The following is a 23,306-nucleotide window of genomic DNA, read 5'->3' on the forward strand; positions in this document are numbered from 1 at the left end:
AAGACACTACACACGTGAGGCCCTTCTCGGCCTCCGCAGCTCATCCTTTCTCTACACGGAGAGGCTTCATGTCCCCACGGAGATACGGAGAAAAAGAAGAGGCTGCAGAGGAGGACGGCGAAAGTGCAGGACTTATTTTCCCTCTATCATCATGGGGAACGTCCTCTCCATCACCAACAAGGTAGAGGAGCTGGCCATGCTGACGCGGCTGAAGGAGCATCGCGAGTGTAGCCTCATGTGTTTCATGGAGACGTGGCTGAATGGACATACACCAGACTCTGTGGTTTCCCTGAACGGATTTACACTCGCGTGCGCGGACCAGAGCACGGTGGGAAGCAGCAAAAAGTCTGGGGGAGGACTGGCTGTGTACGTGAATGAGCGGTGGCGTAACCCAGCAAACGTGCATGTGAAGGAACAGCTGTGCACGCGGGACTTGGACATGCTTACGGTGGCGCTACGGCCGTATACGTGATTGTGTTTTGCGTGTACATCCCACCATCAGCTCATACAGTGACAGCATGTGAAAGACTCCACAGCGCCGTGAGCGAAGCCCAGAGCCGCCATCCCCGGGTGCTAGTGCTGATCACCGGAGACTTTAACCACGCCTCCCTCTCTGCCTTTCTCCCAACTTTCACACAGTATGTCACGTGTCACACGCGGGGCAACAAGACACTGGACTTACTGTATGTGAATGTGGAAGGCGCCTACACCGCTGCCCCCCTACCCCCACTGGGCCGCTCGGACCACATCTGCTCCCCCACTACACACCCAAGGTCAGAAGAGGACCTGTGCAGAAGAGGACTGTGAAGGCATGGACAGATGAGGCCAGTGAGAGACTCGGAGACTGTTTCCAGACCACAGACTGGAGCGTGCTCTACAGTCCTCACGGAGATGACATCAATGGCCTCACGCACTGCATCACAGATTACATCAACCTCTGCGTGGACAGCACTGTGCCAACTCGGAGGGTACGGTGCTTCTCCAACAACCACCCCTGGGTGACCCCTGAGCTCAAAGCCCTCCTGAACCAGAAGAAATGAGCTTTCATCTCAGGGGACAGAGAGGAGCAGAAGAGAGTGCAGCGAGAGCTCCAGTGGCGGATCAGACGGGCCAAGAAGGACTATGGGAAGAAGCTGGAGGAGAAGCTGGCTCAGAACAACGCGTGGAGTGTGTGGAGAGGACTTAAGAACATTTCTGGACATGGACAGAGTGCCAGAGGGACAGCTGATGGAGACCAGCGCAGGGCGGACGAGCTGAACTGTTACTTCAACAGATTTGACTCTCCCCCCACCCCCTCTGCCCCCCTCCCTGCTCCCTCCTCTTCACACATCCCCAGCCCAGCGGACTCTCCCCTTCCTGGGACACCTTCACCGGCCCCCCATTCACCCACATGGACTATTCCCACCCCCTGCAGCACAACTCACTCCCCCCCTCACTCCCCCCTCTCCTTCACACCGGACCAGGTGAGGAGAGAGCTGAGGCGACTGAAGCAGAGGAAATTTGCAGGACCAGACGGCATCAGTCCCAGGCTGCTGAGGACCTGCACGGAGAGGCTCCTCCTCCACCACCTCCGCTCAGTGGTGAGCTCCGACCTGGACCCGCTGCAGTTCGCCTACAGGCCCAACATGGGGGTAGAAGACGCTGTCATCTACCTGCTGCAGCGAGCGCTCACTCACCTGGAGAGCACCGGCAGCGCTGTGAGAGTCATGTTCTTTGACTTCTCCAGCGCCTTCAACACCATCAGGCCGGCGCTGCTGCGGGGGAAGCTGGAGGACGCGGGAGTGGACGGACATCTCGCTGCCTGGACCATTGACTACCTCACTGACCGTCCACAGTACGTACGGTTGCGTGGCTGTGAGTCAGAGGTGGTAGTCTCCAGCACGGGGGCGCCCCAGGGCACCGTCCTCTCGCCCTTCCTCTTCACCATCTACACCTCGGACTTCACCTACAACACGGACAGCTGCCATCTCCAGAAGTTCTCCGATGACTCCGCCATTGTGAGCCGTGTGTCCGAGGGGAACGAGCTGGAGTATCGGTCGGTCATCATGGACTTTGTGGACTGGTGTGAGTGCAACCATCTGTGCCTCAACACCAGTAAGACGAAGGAGATGGTGGTTGACTTCAGGAGAATGACACTCCCACATCCACCAGTGAACATCCAGGGGCAGGACATTGAAACAGTGGACAGTTTCAAGTACCTGGGTTTTCACCTCAACAATAAACTGGACTGGTCCCACAACACTAATGCTCTGTACAAGAAGGGCCAGAGTCGCCTCCACCTTCTGAGGAGGCTGAGGTCCTTCGGAGTGTGCAGACCTCTATTAAGGACTTTCTATGACACTGTGGTAGCCTCTGCTTTCCTCTACGCTGTCATCTGCTGGGTCCCGGGCAGCACAGAGCGGGACATGAAGAGACTGAACAAGCTGACCAAGAGGGCCAGCTCTGTCCTGGGCTGCCCACTGGACTCTGTGATGAGGTGGGCGAGAGGAGGATGTTGGCCAAGCTCTCATCCATCATGGACAGCAGCTCCCACCCACTGCACCGGACTGTAGAGCTGAGCAGCTCCTTTAGCACGAGACTCAGACACCCTCAGTGCAAGAAGGAGCGCTACCACAGGTCCTTCATCCCCACTGCCATCAGACTGTATAACACTACTGTGTAGTTGTTATTATGTGCAATATCTTATTTTATAACAATGTATATAAGAAAAGTTTTCTATCTTATAACAATGTATATAAGAGTTATCTTGTACTTGCACCTTTCGTGACTTTTTGCACCCCTCTGTTCCTAAGAGCTCTGTAACGGTAAATTTCTCCTTTGTGAGATCAATAAAGTCTATCTTATCTTATCTTATCTTAGTCAGACAGTTGGGAGGAGACAATATGTAAATAGAGAAAAGAATAATGGTCAGATTTTTCAAAAAGGAGCAGTATTTAATGTGCAGTGAAATGTCCTTCCACTGATACTATGGGTTTCATTTCAAGGCACTGATAGACTGAGTTAGAGTTTCTGACAAGAGAAAGAGAAAGGCAGTCCCTTTTGTGTTTGCTGAAGTGCAATGTGGGTTCTGGATGGTTACAATGGTTCCAAACTATCCCCTTTCAGCATCTGCTGCCAAGAGAAGCAGGTATTACTGCTAGTGTTTATTTTGTCATCTTGACAACCTTGAAATCATTACTTTTTATTGATACAACTGTTTGGAAGATCAGGATTTAAAAATGCTAATGTACTCATCTTTTATACAACAACCAATCAGAATGTTGATTATGTGATTTTCAAATGAGGCACCAGTGGAACCAGCCAGGATGTGAAACTATAGGTGACCATTTGTACCTTTCCTTCTCTTTAAAAATACTATTACTCTCACTTTTTAACAATTGTCTCATTACATTAAGATGAAAGATTATTTTTGCTGAAGACAATCCCAAATATATTATAAGTTAGTTTGTAATATTTTTGTCGCACTGTTTAAGGAATGTGGGAAGAGCTGTGCCCATGCATTGCACACATAATTAGATTCCCTGTCATCTTCAGGTCGGTTAACACACTTTGTTGCATTGCACTAGGACATGTTGAAGAACACTCCAAGCTCCCATAATGACCGGCTTCCCCTGCAACTGGCTGTCACTGAGCTCGAGACCTTGGCCGAGAAACTGAACGAACAGAAGCGCCTGGCTGATCAGGATACTGAGATCCAGCAGTTAGTTCACTATGGGAGGGATCGCAGTCTTAACAAGGTGAAACATGATGCACTGTAACACAGCCACAAGTTGTTCATTAAACCATTTACTTACTGTTTCGTGGAGTGGGAATGTAGTAAGATATAAGTTATTGCTATTTAGGGTTAAGTTGTTCATAAAATGCATACAGTGTTGTAAAAAAATATTTATCCTCATGTCTTCCATTACTTCATACTTCTTACACTTAAATGTCCTGGATCCTCAAAATAATATTTGTATTATTAAATATTATACAGAAATAACCCACAAAACACAAAATGTCATTTTTAAATTATGATTTATTGAAAAATTATTTAAAACTATAGGACTCCTGTGAAAAAGTAATTGGCCACCTTGACCTAATAAGTGGTTGGTCCATTCTTGACAGCAACAACTGCAGTTAAATGTTTGTTACAGGTTGTGATCAATCTTTTACATTGCCATGGAGAAATTTTGACCCACTCTTCTCTGTAGAACAGTTTTGATTCAGCCACATTAGATGGCTTTGAATCATGAACTGCCCTTTTAAGATTTTGCCACAGCATCTCAAATGGAGTCAAATCTGGACTTTGACTTGGCCACTCCAAAACCTTAATTTTGTTCTTTTTGGGACACCCAGAGGTGAACTTGTTGATATGCTTTGGCTCACTGTCATGCTGCATAAACCATTTGTGTTGAGCTTTATGGTCATGAACTGATGGCGGATATTCTCCAGGAGGATTTTCTGATAGAGAGCAGAATTCATGGCTCCATCAAGTCATCCAGGTCCTGTGGAAGTAAAGCAGCCCCAAATCATCACACTACCTGACTATGTTTCTGGACTCTGGCTGGGCCATTCTAAAGCTTCAATCTTCTAAGAAAAAAGAAGCCTAACATGGTACTACCAAATTGCTAGCTGGTCACGGCAGGAAATGTCTTTCTACCCCACGAGATGACCATGACCATTGGTTCCTCTGTCAGGAATCGTCGTCAGACCTCCATTGACCTTAAAAATGAATGTCAAACTGTCAACAAATGTGACTTGCTCGACAAGGACAGTTTAAAACTGACTTCTTGAAGCTGGTCTGAAGTCACACAGGGCATGGAAGAAGCTCTTCATCATCAAAAGGCAAAGGAATGCCCGGTTACTCTTTGCTGGATCACAAGGATTGGGCTGTTGATGGTTGGGCTAGGGTTCTCTTCAGTAATAAATCCAATTTTCAGTTGATGCCCACTCCAGTGAACTTACTGGTTAGGAGGAAGCTGTGAGAAGCCTACAAACCAGACTGTCTTGTCCCTCCAGTAAAACATGGGGATGGATCAGTGATAATCTGGGGTTGTTTCTGTGTGGGTGGAACAGGGCAAATGCAATTATGTGAAGGTCAAATGAACCAGGTCATGTACAGGGCTACTCTTTGAAAAGAGTCTTCTTCCATCAACTGGAAAACTGTTTCCTGCCTCAAATGACTGGAGAACCACAAGCCCAAAAACAAAACAAAATTATTTGAATTTGTGCAACAGGAATGGGCTGCTGTGACAGCAGACCAATGTCAGAAGCTGGGGGAGATCATGCCAAGTACTAACTCCTGTGTGTTAGTACTCATGTGACTAAAACAGAAAGAAAAGAAAACATGTAGTTTCTCAGACATTCATTATGTTGAAGAAGAAATGTCCGTTGACACTGACTTGCTTAATAATTTATTTAATAGTTTATTACAAAGAAGACCAGAATCAATCAGACAGAGACTGCCTGGAATGATTCAGCCAATATGAACCTTGTAGACCAGGGCTATTCAATTAATTTGGAATCGGGGCCAGTTCATGAAACTGAGGAAATATAAGGGGCCAGACACTATGAGTAATTGTGGCAACAAATAAAGAAATTAGAACGACATACTGAAAAAATCTATATATTGTATTCTGTAAATGCTGAACAATGCACATTGTGATGCACTGACACATATAGGCCCAAAGCAATGTTACATGTAAATTTTTAACAATGTTCAAAATCAGAACAAGTGAGCAATATCCCAGCCATGTTACAGACAATTAGAGAAATGCAATTAACTAACAGAAAACACGCACTTAATTGTACATAACGGTACCAACACAACTTTACAAGTCGCTATATTCAATATTTAAGATTGCACTCATTTGAGTAATAGGCAACCTCAAATGTACGAGTATGTGTCCGGCCAAAACAAGTTGTTGTTTTATCTGATTTGGTATCATGGCTTAAATGGGTGCATACCACGAGAGAATGTAATACACTGTATGAGACTAGCCTTATATAACAATATTTAGACTACATTCAAAAGGCCAGTAAAAAATTATTCGGGGGCCAGACACGGCCCAGGAGCCGCCAACTGAATAGCCATGTTGTAGACTAACATTCTGAGTTCACTTATATATGTTTATAGCTGACTGTAAAACCTCAACTTAAGGTCTTTGTTGGTGACAACACCCCTCTAGTCAAACAAAAATCCAGTATTCAAGGCCTGGGCGTAGGAGGCCCATCTAATCAACATCACATTGGAACATGTAATGATCAACACACGTCTCAGGTCATACACTACCTATTTCCCCCCTTCGAGACTACACAGTCTCGATAAAAATTAAGAATACACAGTCACAATTATAATTGGTCATGTCAGAGTAACACATAGAATGATTATGACCTGCCCTCCTGTCTACCTTAGCAATATAGCAAACAGTCCCTCCAGGATTTCACGGGTGTTTTTCGTGATTGTTGTAGCCGAAAATGCCTGAATTCGCGGCAGCTTTTCTAAAAAATTGCGATAAGTTGCGATGTTTTAAGCTTATTTGTTGAGATAAAATTGCGGGAGATAAGTTACAATTGCTAAAAAGCTGCATTTTTCCAGCTTGTAGAACATCTTTCGACACTGTAATTGACAATATTTATTCCGAAATTAATTATTTAACATTCCAACCCATTTCCACAAAAGCTGGCACACCATGGTGGGACATTAGCAGCAGCCAGATACTGGTTTAATATGGCGTGACCTAACTATGTCGCGGGCGATGGGAATTGATGGCACTCAGAAATACCCCCACAATTAAATCAGTTGTTCCTTGTGTCATTTCCGATACGTCTACAGTGGTAGATTTGTTGTAGGATCCCAATCATGTGATCGTCAGCAGGCTGCTGAGGTAGTGTTCACCTGTTGCCATGGTTACCGTGCTGCTATCAGACGCCGTGCCGCTATGAATCCTTAACAAATCCCTGGATCCAAACTTTAAGCCGTATCACTGCCGAAGTCTAATCACTTGGTCCTTGTGTCATTTCTGACCGACCCTGAAAATTTCATTCAAATCCCCCGAGTCCGAGTCCAGTGATGTTGGTAACAGAGGAAGGATTCACACACGCTGATCGTCACATAACCCCGCCGGGTTCTTTGGTGAAATAATTTAATCTAATTTACCTCATTCTTTCAGTGCTCTAACGGATCTGGATGCAACAGTTTCCATCATGGTGATTTGTCTGGTCTATTGTCCGCTCATTTCAGCCGTTCTAATACGTTTTGTATTTTTAAAAAAAGTGTGTATCAATCGATGATTTTTTTTTCTTTTTTTGTATTCCACCACAATATTGCACGGTTGTAAAACAGTTTAGCTCCGCTTTGGTGAAGAACATCAGTGAATTAATTGTTTATCAGGGTCTTCAGTAGTAATTTTTGTTGGTAAAAGAGAGACATTAGTATCGCACATGTCTGCATCTTCAAACCATAACCAGGGAAGTGAATTCGGTGATGTACGTGCATTACGTTTGCACTGGGAGCTGCTATGATTTGTGGAACTCACGGGAGGCGGGCCAAAATTGCGGGAAAATTGCAGTGATTGGACAAAATTGAAAGGCCGTGAAAAATTTGCGGAGACTGGTTGATTTCAAGTGAATTCGCGCGATCGCAACATCGCGAATTCCTGGAGGGACTGAGCAAACTTGTGGAGTGTGAGAGCAAAAAACCTGTCAGGCAGGTATCTTCCCATGGTATCCATCCAACAATCAGGACAGATAAACTTTCTCACGAATCACCGTCTGGATCCAGGATTTTTCTGAAGGACTCTGTACAATTGAGAGATGTCCACATCACCTCCAAAATCTAATCGATTGTTACTTTTGCTCTTCCGGACATTCTGTAAAAATTTGGTGAAAATCCATCCATGACTTTTTGAGTTATGCTGTTAACAGACAAACAGACAGACAAACAAACTCCGATGATTACATAACCTCCTGGCGGAGGTAATAAAATAGCCACTTTATTGGTGCACATAATGACTGAAATTCCGATGCAACAAGCTCCCCATCGGACTGATAAATACAAAAACAAAAAAAATGTAAACTTAAAAACAATTCCAATATATACATGTAAACAAACTATTTGTTTGTGTGTGCGTGTGTTTGTGTGTGTGTGTGTATAAATATACATATGTATATATAAAAATATACACACACATGTATATACATATATGCTAAGACTGCGAGCTTGACTTAAATTACAGATATTATTAAACTGCTGTCCTATTTTATACTTTAAAATTAATTCGCGGATACAGACCTGTACGCATACAAGGTGGAAAGGTAGTAAAGCTAGAAGTTTAGGAGCAGGGTTCAAGTTGTTCTATCATGGTGTAGATGGGAAGAGAAATGGAGTAGGAGTTATCTTGAAGGAGGAGTTTGTTAGGAATGTCCTGGAGGTAAAAAGAGCGTCAGATCGAGTGATGAGCATGAAGCTAGAAATCGAAGGTGTGATGTTCAATGTTGTTAGTGGGTATGCTCCACAGGTAGGATGTGAGCGGGAGGAGAATAATAAATTCTGGTTGGACCTTTATGAAGTGATGCAGAGCATCCCAAGAAGTGAGAGAGTTGTCATTGGTGCAGACTTCAATGGACATGTTGGTGCAGGAAACAGAGATGATGAGGAGGTCATGGGCAGGTTTGGTATCCAGGAGAGGAACGCAGAAGGACAAATAGTGGTTGAGTTTGCAAAAAGGATGGAAATGGCTGTAGTGAATACTTTCTTCCAGAAGAGGCAGGAACATTGGGTGACCTATAAGAGTGGAGATAGGAGCACACAGGTAGGCTACATTTTGTGTAGACGGTGTAATCTGAAGGAGATCAGTGACTGCAAAGTAGTGATAGGTGAGAGTGTAGCCAGACAACATAGGATGGTGGTGTGTAGGATGACCCTGATTGTGAAGAAGATGAAGAGGGCAAAGGCAGAGCAGAGGACCAAATGGTGGAAGCTGAAAAAGGAAGAGTGTTGTATGACTTTCAGGAAAGAGTTGAGGCAGGCTTTGGATTGTCAGGAGGTGCTTCCAGATGACTGGACAACCACAGCAAATGTGATCAGGGAGACAGGTTGGAGAGTACTTGGTGTGTCATCTGGAAGGAAAGGAGATAAGGAGACTTGGTGGTGGAATGAGGAGGTGCAGGAGTGGATCCAGAGAAAGAGGTTAGCTAAGAAGAAGTGGGACACTGAGAGGACTGAAGAGAGTAGACAGGAGTACAGGGAGATGCAGCGTAAGGTGAAAGTTGAGGTGGCAAAGGCCAAACAAGGGGATTACGATGACTTATATGCTAGGTTGGACAGTAAGGATGGAGAGACTGATCTGTATAGGTTGGCAAGGCAGAGAGACAGAGATGGGAATGACGTGCAGCAGGTTAGGGTGATAAAGGATAAGGATGGAAGTGTGTTGACAGGTGCCAATAGTGTGATGGGAAGATGGAAAGAGTACTTTGAAGAGTTGATGAATGAGGAAAATGAGAGAGAACGAAGAGTAGAAGAGGTGACTGTTGTGGATCAGGAAGTAGCAAAGATTAGTAAGGATGAAGTGAGGAGGGCAATGAAGAGGATGAAGAGTGGAAAGGCACTTGGTCCTGATGATATACCTGTGGAGGTATGGAAGTGTCTCGGAGAGGTAGCAGTAGAGTTTCTGACTGGGTTGTTCAACAGGATCTTAGATAGTGAGAAGATGCCCGAGGAATGGAGAAGTGTGCTGGTGCCCATCTTTAAGAACAAGGGAGATGTGCAGAGTTGTGGCAACTACATAGGAATAAAGCTGATGAGCCACACGATGAAGCTATGGGAAAGAGTAGTTGAAGCTAGACTAAGGGCAGAGGTGAACATCTGTGAGCAGCAGTATGGTTTCATGCCAAGAAAGAGTATAACAGATGCAATATTTGCTTTGAGGATGTTGATAGAGAAGGACAGACAAGGTCAGAAGGAGCTGCATTGTGTCTGTAGATCTGGAGAAAGCTTATGACAGGGTGACCAGAGAGGAACTGTGGTTTTGTATGAGGAAGTCTGGAGTGGCAGAGAAGTATGTTAGAGTGGTGCAGGACATGTATGAGGACTGTAAGACAGTGGTGAGGTGTGCTGTTGGTGTGACAGAGGAGTTCAAGGTGAAGGTGGGCCTACATCAGGGATCAGCTCTGAGCCCCTTCTTGTTTGCTATGGTGATGGACAGGATGACAGACGAGGTTAGACAGGAGTCTCCATGGACTATGATGTTTGCAGATGACATTGTGATCTGTAGTGAGAGCAAGGAACAGGTGGAGGAGAAGCTAGAGCAGGGGTGGGGAACCTTTTTCATATCAAGGGCCATTTCAATTTTTATAAAGTCCTCCTAGGGCCATACTATTATGAACACATAACAAGTGATGAAAAAAGATGAAGAAAGTCTATAACTGCTGTGTTACTAAGCCTCATGATTGCTGCATTTGTAGACTCACCTAATGCGATGGCTGGAACTGTTTTTCTTTAGCGAGGCGTCTGATGTCAGCTGGCAGTGATGATGATGCTACTCGAAGCTGGTTTTCCAAGTTTGAGTCAGTCAGTCTTGAGCGGAGGCGAGTCTTTGCAAGAGTCAGTTTTGAAAAGAACTGTTCACAGCGGTATGTTGTCCCAAACAGAGATGCAAACTTCAGGGCATGTCTCCTCAGGATGGGAAAATCCTCAGCACGGACATACAGTTTGTAAAAGTCCAGCAGAGAGAGGTTGTTGTACTTGGCTTTGAGCTTGTTGTTGTTTTGCAGCTCAATCATTTCCATTTGGAGGTTGTCTGGCACATCAGATGGTTGCACATTAAATGGCGTCTCAAACATGTCGAGTTCCTTTCGTATATTTTTCACATCATGAAACCTCTCATCAAATGCCTGGATGAGTTTTGCACACTCACCAGCATATTCAGTTGTAACATCAGGCTTTTGTTCTTGTAGGGTGGGAAAGTGCACAGTGTTTCCCCCTTCCAGTTGTCCTTGCCACAGCCTTAACTTCACTTCAAATGATTTCACATTTGAAAGCAGAGAGCTGATTGCTGATTGGGACCTTGCAGCTTCATGTTTAGCTCTGACAGGTGCTTGCTGATGTCCACCATGAAGGCCATATCACAGAGGAACTTGCCATCACTGAGCTCCACGACAGGTTTCCCCTTCATCTCCATGAAGCGTCTGACTTCTTCCCACAGTGTATAAAACCGCGCGAGCATATTTGCACGACTCAGCCATCGCACTTCACAATGATACACCAGATCACCATACTCTGACTCAAGCTCGCTGAGTAGCTCCATGAACTGGCGGTTGTTCAGCCCTCTGCTTTTAATGAAGTTTACGGAAGACACAACTGTTTTCATCACATGGGTAAGCTTCAGGGAATGTGCACATAAACTCTCTTGATGTATGATACAGTGTCATACAACTAAATCACTTGGATCCAGACTCAGACGGCTCATTTCTTTTTTGACTAATGCAGTCAATCCTTTTTGCGTGCCAACCGTTGCGGCAGCTCCGTCAGTGGCGATGCCGCTCAACTTCTCAAATGGCAGTTCAAAATTGTTCATGGCCAGAATAACTTGATTGAACAAATCCTCACCTTTAGTAGTGCCATGCATGGCTTGCAAAGACAGCAACTCCTCCTTCATTTCAAACTCGGTCGTAATCCCATGCACAAAAATGGCAAGCTGGGCTGTGTTTGTGATGTCTGTTGTCTCATCACAAGCCAGAGAAAAATACTCAAAGTCTCTTGCAGTGTTCTTCAATGTTTTTTCAATATCTTGCGCCATATCAGTAATCCTGTCTGAAACAGTTCTTCGAGACAAACTGACGCTTTTAAATAATTTCACTTTGTCGGGCGCGAGAAGCTCCGCGGTGGCTACCAGGCACTCCTTCACGAACTCTCCTTCAGCATGATGTTTCAGCTTCTTGGCTATTAATTCACTCACCACAAAACTTGCATGCGTAATATTCTCTTTGTCAGTCTGTAGTTGTGTGAAAGCTGCTTGTTGCGCATCCAAACTCCGACGAAGAGTGTTAATTTTATCCAAACGCATTTGTCCTCTCAACTCCTGGAGTTTAGCATGTTTTGAGCTGTAATGGCGCTCGACATTTGCCTTTTGCATCACCGCCAGCACCTCGCCACACACAAGGGACACTGGCTTGCCTTTTACTTCAACAAAGAAAAAGTCATTTGTCCATTTTTCCTGGAATACGCGGCACTTTGCATCCACCTTCCTTTTCTTGACAGTCGCCATGATGCGTCACTTGTCTTGTGTCAATCACTCCGCCCCAATGCAATGACACGTACATCGCATGTTGTATTCACTGACCCTGACGTTGACTCGGACACGTCTGTTTTTTCTCAGAAAACTAATGCCTGGCAATTTTTCCGCCCATATTTTTTTATTTATTCATATATGCATAAATGAAGATATAAGATATAAAATATAAAAATTGTATTGCATTGCGGGCCATTTGAAATGGTCTCGCGGGCCGTATATGGCCCGGAGGCCGGATGTTCCCCATCCCTGAGCTAGAGGCATGGAGGTTTGCCCTGGAAAGGAGAGGAATGAAGGTTAGCTGCAGCAAGACGGAGTATTGGTGTGTGAATGAGAGGGACCCAAGTGGAAGAGTGAGGTTACAGGGAGAAGAGATCAAGAAGGTGGAGGATTTTAAGTACTTGGGGTCAACAGTCCAGAGCAATGGAGCGTGTGGAAAGAGGTGAAGAAGCGTGTGCAGGCAGGCTGGAACGGCTGGAGAAAAGTGTCAGGTGTGATGTGTGATACAAGAGTTTCAGCTAAAATGAAAGGAACGGTTTACAAAACTGTGGTGAGACCAGCCATGTTGTTTGGTCTGGAGACAGTGTCCCTGAGGAAAAGACAGGAGGCAGAGCTGGAGGTAGCAGAACTGAAGATGCTGAGGTTCTCTTTGGGAGTGACCAGGATGGATGTGATCAGGAATGAGTACATCAGAGGGACAGCACATGTTAGAGGCTTTGGAGATAAAGTCAGAGAGGCCAGACTGAGATGGTTTGGACATGTCCAGAGGAGAGAGAGTGAATATATTGGTAGAAGGATGCTGAGTTTCCCACTGCCAGGCAGGAGGCCTAGAGGAAGACCAAAGAGGAGGTTTATGGATGTGGTTAAAGAGGACATGAAGGTAGTTGTGTGAGAGAAGAAGATGCAGCAGACAGGGTTAGATGGAAGCAATTGATTCGCTGTGGCGACCCCTGAAGGGAAACGCCGCAAGGAAAAGAAGAAGAAGACCTGTACACATACACATCCACACATATTTATTGTACAGTGAAAAAGTAGCAGTGGTTATGTTTTCACAGTGACCACAAGTGCCCCTGCCCAGAAGGATTATTGTGAATTCAAGAGTCTGATGGCTTGGGGAATTAAACTGTTACAGAACCTAGCTGTTCTGGCTCTAATGCTGCAGAACCTCCTCCCAGAGGGGAGCAGGGAGAGCAGTCCATGGTGGGGGTGTGTGGAGTCTTTAGTGTGTGTGTGTGTGTGTGTGTGTGTGTGTGTGTGTGTGTGTGTGTGTGTGTGTGTGTGTGTGTGTGTGTGTGTGTGTGTGTGCGCTGCGGCTGTGTGTCTTCTACACACAGCTGCAGCACACACACAGTGTCCAACAGACAAAAACCACCAAAGAAACAAACATCACCCCCCAAAAACACCAGCAATGCTTAATCTTAAATTTCTAATTCAACTCTTTCAAATTTTCTTCTAACTTCATCAAAACGTCTTACTCTGACCAAGCTTCTTCAACAGCAAGACGTCATTTAACGACTTACTTCACATTGGATATTCAATGCACACTATCTACTCATAGGCTTTCTTTAGCCCTCTATATTATCACTTTTCTCAAACTTCATCTATCTTTTTGACCTATATATCTTCTCCTTTTCACTTATCTTCTCTTTATTTCATCTCTTCTCTTCTTTATTTTGCCAATTACTAACCCTGGCCAGAGATAAAATCTGTTCTTTGTGTTCATACACTGTTTGCCTACACTAAGTCTTAAAAAGCCAACTTTGATGTAGCGTCTAATTTTCACATGTCTTACCGATACGGGCCCTGTCTTTATTAATCTTGCATGATTACTGAGCTTTCTTCAATGTTACTATCTCTGTTATTCTACCTTTCCCTGTACTATTTCACTTCAACAGTTATTTATCTCACTTCAGCTTGTATTTCTCTTGCATCATCATTTATTTCTCTTTTCTACTCTTTGACATTCCCCAGTTTTTGTTTTTCTGCATAATAAACCTCAGTTTAGATGGAACATTGCTTCAGTCATCAGCACAAATAATTATTTGAAAGTGCAGCCAACCAGCAAAAACCCAACAGCCTCCATGAACAAACCAGCACCCCAATAAGGTGAGAAAATGCTCATCTGACCGGTCAGTGTGGCACTGGAGTAGATGCGCTGAAGCTGTTGCGGACTGAAGAAAGCCACTTCTGATCCCGTTTGTGATGCCATCTTGTACAGTAGTTTCTCAGACATTCATGATGTGCAGATGAAGAAGAAATGTCCGTTGGCACTGACTTAAATTTATTACAAAGAAGACCAGCATCGATCAGACAGAGACTGCCTGGAGGATTCAGCCAGTATAAACCTTGTAGACTAACATTCTGAGTTCACTTACATAGGTTTATGTTGATTGTAAAACCTCCACCTATGGTCTCTGTTGGTGACAGATCCCCTCTGATCAAACAAAAGCCCAGTGTTCAAGGCCTGGGCATAGGAGGTCCTTCTAATCAGCATCACAGTATCTAATTCCAGAACATGTAATGATTAACACACATCTCAGGTCAGATCCTACATATGAAATGCCTGAAAGTTCTGTTTTTGCCTTACAATGCCATAGCTATTGATATAAGAACTTAAGTGATTTTGGTTGTCATCAAGAAAACCATGTGAAACCATTCCAATAGTGTAACGACAGGGTGTGTCACAGAACTAGACAGGACTCGAGCAGAGAACCATGCTACCAAGGCAAAGATGAAGATGATGATGGTTTTATTGTACAGGGAGAAGGATGGAAGTGGCTAGAGACTGTCCAGGGAGGGAGGTGAGTCGGGGAAATGGAGGGAGTTCGGTTTGCAAAATCTTAAGCCAGGGATCGGCGGTGGTCAAAGCTCGAGGAGGCGGGGGGAGCAGAGTGTGGAGTGGGGAGATTGGGATCCCCGGCGGCGGAGAACTGAGGAGGGGGAAGAGGAGTTTACTTCAGGAGGGGGGAAACTCAAGACGGGGGTGATCCGGGGAAGGTTCAGTCCCGGAACCAGGCCGAGAGGGCGTCAGGAGGTCGGAGGCGCCAGAGAGGGGGTAAGGGATCCAGGCGGGAGCTCAGAGGGGGATGGTCCGGGGGATCTCTGGGTCAAGAACCGGTCGTGAAGGAGCCGGAGGGGGGAGACGTCTTGGAGGGGGAAAAAGGGTCCAGGCAGGGGGCTCGGAGGGGAGCTAGGTCCACAGTGGGTTCGGCTGGATTCGGCAAGCGGTTCTGGGCAGCTGGTTCTGGCAAGGCAAGGAGGAGAAACAGAATTAGCGTGGGTCACTTTCTCAAGGTACGCTAAGGCTAGAGAGCTACTGACTGCATGAGTCGACTGCAACAATCTGGCAGGGTGTGGAAAGTTCAGCCGGTCTTTATTGCAGTGGTGTGATTAGTGGAATAGTGTACAGCTGCCCAGACTCCAGAGATGCAACTGATTGCCAAACAGGAGCCAGCTGTGACTTTGCTCCACTCCGAGTCCTGCTGAAAGGAGAGAGGGAGAGAGACAAGAACCAGTTAGGGAAGGGAATTTGGGGTGTCAGGGGGGAGAGGGGGTGAGAGGGGAATCCTGACAGGGTGACCCATTAGTTTGGAAACAAAGTTTAACTGCAGTGTCTATTTCAGTTGGGGGTGCATGAATTCACTCTTATTTTACTCATTTTTGTTATACCATAATAAAATAACTTAAAAGCATAATATTTGCCGAGTGCAATAACTCAGAAGAAAATTAGTAGAACCATAAGGTCCAGGTATGCTGGAGCATAACTTAAAAATGTAGGCCATCAGTGTCAGATTTCAAAACTCTTGATGGTAAAGTATCTGACAATTTTTTTAAACATCAAAAAGTACTATGAGGCAACATGAACATGTCAAAATATGTTTGTTTTACACTAATCTGATACTCTTCTGAATATATCTGTGGTACTGATTTATTGAAACAACATTGTATTATTTGGATTATAGACTTTTCATTTGTTTCCAAACTTTTGGGTCACCCTGTATATCTACATCTATATCTATATATCTATATCTGTATCTATATCTATATATCTGTATCTATGTATCTATCTGTCTTTTGGGGAGGAAGTCTAGCAGCCATTTGTACATAGGGGTGCTGATACCCAGTGGGCTCATCAAATTTCAAACCTGCATTTTGTGTGTGTTTTTTAAAATCTTTGTTTTATATTAAAACTTGTTTGATGATTTGAAACATTTGAGTGTGACAAATATGCAAAAATAGAAGATATCAGTCAAGGGGCAAACTCTTTCAAAGCATTGTGTATTAAATTTGCATATTTTTTGTGTTTAATTTAACTGTTTTGGCTTAATCATGGTGCCTCAGTACAGGTGAGAGAAGGTCACCAAATTTCTGAGGATCCAGCCCTGTATATTCAAACTGAATTTCATACACTACCAGTCAAAAGTTTGGACACACCTTCTTATTCACTGTTTTTTATTTAATTATTTCTACATTGTGTATTAATATTGACAATATAAAAACTATAAAAGAATACAAATTGAATTTTGTTGTGAACAAAAAGTGTTAATCTTCAGTATTAATTTAAAATGTAAAAAATAATACAAATAAATAAAAAACACTGAATGAGAAGGTGTGTCCAAACTTTTGATTGGTAGTGTACTTTGTTCGCCAGTCTAGCCTTTTTTAACCCTTACCTCAGGTTAAATTTGGTCCAGCTCTCCGTTTAAAGGGTTAGAGTCTATCTGCCTATTAGTATTCCACCTAACAGGTTTCAGCAGAATAAATTAAGCTGGAGTCGAGAGACACTCGCCCAGGTTCTGACTGCCTTGCTTCCGAATGTCTCACCCCTCTTATCTGATAAATGCTATCCCACCAAGCAGCCTTTCTAAGTAGTAGAATTGATCTATCATTCACATTTGTTATCGGTCAGCTTCTCTCTAAGGACTTGCATGCACTTGGTGCTATTCCTGGGTTCGTTTTAGAGATTTGGAAAGAACTAACCTCAGGGGTAATGTTTAAACACTCTCACTTTGGACTAAGTAACCTTTAAGAACCATTGGATTGAATGCACACAATCAACTTAACTTTTTACCACTATGCAGATTTTTAGTGGTTTATATTAATTTCATTAGGCTTCTCTTTAAATGCAATAAAGCGCTTTATTAAGCAAGTTTAGCAAGGGCACAGCATCAATTCATGATTAAAACAATTAATTATTTCTGATTAAAAATGATACTAAAGTAACTAAATTGAGCGTACCTGACAATCTTCTCTAATTATTAAATTTAGGAGAGAGAGCGAACAGCGTGGCCACTACTGTATCACTCGGTCTTGACTTGCGTCTGGGAGGAGTCCTCAGTTGTCCAGAGGACTCGTTACGATGTCTTCTTTGTGGACAAAAGGATCCTATCCCTCGGCAGGGGGGAGCGGAGGAGTCCTGTAAGCCAATCGTGGTCTGGCAGTTGTCTCTGGAATCGGCTGGAACGTCAGTGCTTACGCCCCAGCTGTCTTCTCTGTGGTATGGTGGTGATGGAAAACCCTCGTCTGTTCAGGCTGTAGGGGGTCACTGGGTCTCCCAGCCCCGGGGAGGGGAACAGCCCAGTGCTGTTGCCTCCTTTGCCTCTTCGGGTGTAGTCGGTTCTCCCCTCTATTGGTTTCTTCTGGATAACTGCAGAACCTCTTAGGACTCTCCGTTTGGCAGAGTGTGGTCTTCGCTTGTTGAACAAAGTCAGAAAAAGACTTTGCTTCCAACGATGTCCTCAGCGATCTCTGGAGCCTAAGTCCCGCGTCGTCTTCCCGTCTCTTGGGCAACAGAGGAAGGTGAAGATTCTTCAGAACTCCAGCCAAGTTCCCTTTGCAGCTCTTCTTGCAGCTCCGGCGAACATCTCCCGTCTAACCCTTCTGTGCTGCCGCTCTTATACGCTCTCCTCTACACAAATCTCTGGCTAGGTACGCCCTCTGACACCGTCTAACTTATGCAATCGACTTGTCATCACATACAGCAGTAATACAGAAGTCATGTTGTTACAGCAAATACACAGTGTCCACATTCTGTTTAACACACACACATTTCAGCCAGCCCTCTTGGGTTTTTCCCAAACTTCCCTTTTTTCCGAGGAGGCTGCAATGTCATTGTGGCTGCCGAGTCATGGTGACTGGTGTTTACTGCACTTCTGCTTTCTTAAGGCCTGGACACACAAAGCCTATGAGGCCTGTACGCACACACAGAGCCTAAACAAGGATTACTTCACACAGAATCACTTCTTAAATCATTCTTCTCAATCTGAACATAATAAATCATCTGAATCATTACTTTAATCAAATCAACACTTTAAAAATATATATATATTTCAGCAAGCATAATCATATGGTTATCTTATAATGTTTCTTCTTAAGATCTTTTATTTGTCTGCTTCAAAACCTTTGTTACCTTAGGGCCATAATGAGCCTGAGTCCTTTCTGAGACCTCAACATCTGCATCTTACTTGACAACTTTTGTCTTCAGATTTAAAGCTTTATTTTGTCAATTCTGTAATGGTTTGGAGCAGTACTGCTATTTAGGACATTTTCATTCCAGACAATTTCTAATTTATGTATAGACTGCACTTACTGCGAGAGTGTAGGGAGGGATGTTCTATAATCAGTGAATTGCTTTGTGTTTCCAGCTGCTGAACTCAGAGCAGAGGCAACTGATTAAGTGTGAAGTGCTGACTGAGATTGTTTATGGAGATAAAGGACAAGTTGTTAAATCAAAGGAGCGAAAAATCTTCCTTCTCAACGATACCCTGATTTGTGCCAATGTCAACCTGAAGTAAGTGCCCAATCTTCTAAACCCTAACACACGTTTCTGCTTCATGTTATCTTCATCACAGTTTGTTAAACCTGGCATTATTTTTATACATTTAGATGAATGTGTGTGTTTTGGATACAAACTGTCATTAAAAAGAACAGTTATTTTATTTTGTTAGGTGAAAATTATTTCACCTTGGAGTCCTTTATAAGTAGGCCAGATGAATGGTATGATAAAGACAGGAAGCTGCCTTGGCACTGGAACATAGTTTTTAAGGTATCTCGCAGTTAGGTTGTTGATATCAGGGTTCTGTGGTTAGTCAGACAAAGACTCCTCGTTCATTATTGGTGCAAGATAGTTCTTTGCATGTTATCTGAATAGCTGTGACTCTGCTGTTCTGCTGAACAAAACTCGGGTGATGTTATTGGGAGTTGGAGTGAATGGGGACAGGATTCTTTCCTCTGGTATTTTAATTGATGACAGACCTTGAGCACAGGGTGACTGCCTTCTTGTAAACATTTCTAATATCTTTGTCCACCAGGGGTCCCCCTGACATCAACAGCCTGGTTCCTGTTGGTCCCAAGTACACGGTTAAGTGGTGTATCCCTCTGCTACAGACTCAGGTGATGGAGGTAGGACAGGACAGTCTGCAGTGCAGGAACAGTGTTATCACAGCGAGACGCCACAGCTCTACCTCCAGCACCACAGGTATATCCACAGCTCAACAAGGGGTCTTTCAACACCCACCACATATAACAACCTACAGTAAACACAAAGCAAACGCAAAGAAAACCAAGAAGATTGTTTAGTATTATTTTAAGGTTAGCTGTTGTGGATATAGCAATATTTATTTACAAACTTTGAGGAAGCAAATCCAGCATATCAGTCAAAACACACACCTCATATCACACTTTTTGAAAATGATTCTCTTCTTGCTTTCTTCACTGAAAGTACTGACTGTACACTGCACAATGGTGTCCAGGGCCAATAAAAAAGTGTTTCTATTTACCTCAAAAAATGACAATTGCTATTCACATCTATCAACTCAGTGCAGTGATTATTAGCGCTGGAAATAATGCTCATACATTTAACTGATCACACTATCCTTTTCCTTTTCCTTCTCTAAATCAAATTAGATTTGTCAAAGTTGAGTACCAATTTGGTAGAAGAGTTATTTCTAAATGTCTGATGTCAAGCTGACATAGAAGCTGAATGTAACTGCCTGTGTTTCAGATAAAGTGTTCCTGGGTCCTCCCAGACTGTATCATGAGCTTGAGGAACTGCAGCATGACTTGGCTGTAGTGGAGGAGGTGTCACTGCTGGTGGGCACACTCCATGGGAGCTACCAGGTAAAAATATTTAGTCTACAATTCTACAATTTCATTTAGTATTTAGCATTTAGTATTCTCAGTCAGCCTTTGATGGTCAGTTCCAATCAAAAGGAATGACCACAGTTATACTACCACCTTCCAACAGAATATGTAAATAACCTTAATATTGTTCGATCATGCATTGGCTGTTGTTGCTTCTTAACAGCAACAGTAAGTCTTAGGTCTAACAGAAGCTATGTCACTGGGACTTTTAACCTATATTTATTGTTGAACGTTTTGTTGTCATGTAACTTTATATTTTTTGGTTATTCTCCTACATTTTGGATAATGTTATGTCTGTCTCGCCTATTTACACTATTTTTTGTCTTCCTGCGGCGAGGCCTTTTGTAACTTCTTGTTGTAAATAAAAGTTTAAATACCCTTGTAAAGACCATGCAAATTGTGGCAGCCTTGAGTTTCCAATGACTTCTATAACTCTGATTTTTCTATGATAAAATCTTAGAAAAATCATAATCATAAAACTGAACTAAAATCCTGCATTTTAGTTCTTTCAAACATTTATTGTTGGTCTTCTGGAAATATGACAAAATCTGCTGGGTAAAAAACATACATACAGGCAATGCTAATATTTGCTTAAACATCCCTTGGCTTTTTTGCACCTCAACTAGGCACTCTTGGAAGGTGACCACAAGCTCCTGGCAAGCTTCTAGATGGATCTTTGACCACTTGTCTTGACAGAATTGGTACATTTAAACTACATTTGTTGGGTGTCTGACACAGACTTGTTCCTTCAGCACAGTCTACAAATTCTTGATGGGGTATAAGTCATGACTTTTGGGAGACCAATCTAAAACCTTAATAATGGTCTAATTTAACAATTTCATTGCCATTTTTGAAGAGTGTTTGGGGTCATTATCTTGTTGGAACGTCCAGCTATGTCCAAGAACCAACCTTCGGGTGAATGATTTTAGGTTTTCCTGAAGAATGTGGAGGTAATCCTCCTTCTTCATTATTCAATTTACATTATGTAAAGTACCAGCTCCATTGGCACCAAAACAGCCAAGGAGCAGCATACTGCTACCATCAATGCATTTATGGTAGGTTTTGTGTTCTTGAAATTAAGGGCCTTATTTTCACTTGTTCAAATATATTTCTGGTAGTTGTGGCCAAATAACTGAATTTTTGTTTGATCTGATCACAGAACTGTCCTCCAGAAGGTATTTTCTATGTCTATATGATCAGCAGCAAACTTCAATCAAACCTTAAGGTGCTACTTCTAGAGGAAAGGCTTCCTCCCTGTATGGTAATGTAAAACACACTTAACTGTGTCACAGATACCTGTACTCCAGCTCCAGCAGCTTCTAATTTATTGCAAACCTGCTTTTTGCTAATTCTTGGCTGACTTTTGACCATCCTCACCAACGGTCTCTCAGTAGCTTGCGTTTTCTTCCTGATCATGGCAGTAACACAACTGTACCATGCACATTACACTTATACACAATTGTTTGCATAGACAATTTTGGGATTTGAACCTGATCATCCAAGTTGCTGTATGTATATTTTTGATGCCGCAGATTTTGTTATATTTCCAGAAGACAGAAAATAAAAGTATGTTGTGCACACAGAAGACAGAAGAGTTGACAGATCCAAAAGGGGCCAGAGTGGGTTATTTGCAGGAGCAGGTGGTGGTCCAGACTACAAAAGAGCAGAAACAGGTTTTACAGGAGGTCTACAGAAATTCGGCTTGAGTGAATTAGTCAAAGACTGACTGTTGGCATTGACGATCTGGCGTTGAATGATGAGGGGAGTCTGGTTATATTGTGTGTAGGTCGAGGGCTGATTGGTTCTGGCACACCTGCTCCTGCTGATTATCAAGATTGCCCTCACCTGCCGCCGCCTCAGTGCCCCAAATACCAAAGAAGGAAATAAAACAAGAGGAGGGAAGGGCCCTATCCAGAGCCTGCAGTGGCAGGCTTAACAGTGTGCCTGCTGCTCACACAAAATGCTCCGAGTGGGAGTTCAACGATTTTAGAACAGACATTGACAGTGTTCTGTTGGCACGTCCTGTTTTGCAGGCTGACAGTGTAATCATCATTCCTGCTTCATTGAGAGAGACATTCGAGAGAATGTAATGACACTCAATAATGGAGAAATTTAAAGTCCTCATGATGTTCCTGCTGCCACCAAAAATGTTAGATGTCCTCAATAGATTCTGCTGCTGCTGACATTTTCTGAGGATCTCGTTGGTGTTGGAAGCAAATTTGAATGTATTATCAAAAGTTGTACCCAGTCGATGAATTGTATTCCTCCTCTATCTCTACCATCATCCCATGAATTGTGTTGACAGCTGTGTAGCCAGCTCCCTGTGATTGCTGGAGAAGGTCACCATCTCTTTGGTGTTTTTCATGTTTAGCTCCAGGGACGATTTATCACAAACTCATGGAGTGCTGAGCTATGGTGGTGTGATGGGCCTGAGAGTAGGGACAAGAGAACTGTGGATATATAGATATTTATGTATATATAGTATAGTGGATGCAGAGCAGAGGTGAGAAGATGCAGCCCTAAGCGAAGCCAGTAGAGGTGGAGGACAGGTTGGGGAAGGTGTTATTGACCAGCACTCTCTGTGCTTCCTGTCCCGGAAGCTTTATAATGCATGGTCTTTACAAGTGTTTGTGAACTTCTGTTTACAATCATATGTGTTTAAACAGGATATAAAAATTGAAAATACCCTTCAAACAGGCTTTGAGTCATATAAGTAATTTTCTTCAACAGTATTCAGATCTTTATGTCATCTTTAATAACAGCCTTGGCTGAGACCTGTTTTTTTATTATTATTATTTCTTCCACTACTCTAAAGTAGTTTAATCTGTTGTGGGTTTTTTGTTTGTTTTATTTTATCTTACAAGTACTTTGTAATTGTGATTTTGTAAATTG

General features: G+C 43.5%; 1 protein-coding gene across 4 annotated transcripts in view; it reads left to right on the forward strand.

Moving 5' to 3' along the window:
* Positions 1-23,306, forward strand: part of LOC110971246 (rho guanine nucleotide exchange factor 10-like protein) — a 133,006-nt gene that overhangs the window by 84,991 nt on the left and 24,709 nt on the right. For all 4 annotated transcript variants that reach the window (XM_051949346.1, XM_051949344.1, XM_051949345.1 and 1 more), the window contains 4 exons: positions 3,567-3,737; positions 18,917-19,062; positions 19,583-19,749; positions 20,275-20,390. In XM_051949346.1, coding sequence (XP_051805306.1) covers positions 3,567-3,737; positions 18,917-19,062; positions 19,583-19,749; positions 20,275-20,390 — 600 coding nt within the window. The remainder of the gene's footprint in view (positions 1-3,566; positions 3,738-18,916; positions 19,063-19,582; positions 19,750-20,274; positions 20,391-23,306) is intronic.

The sequence above is a fragment of the Acanthochromis polyacanthus genome, chromosome 6 (genome assembly GCF_021347895.1).
Source record: "Acanthochromis polyacanthus isolate Apoly-LR-REF ecotype Palm Island chromosome 6, KAUST_Apoly_ChrSc, whole genome shotgun sequence".
Lineage (NCBI taxonomy): Eukaryota > Metazoa > Chordata > Actinopteri > Pomacentridae > Acanthochromis > Acanthochromis polyacanthus.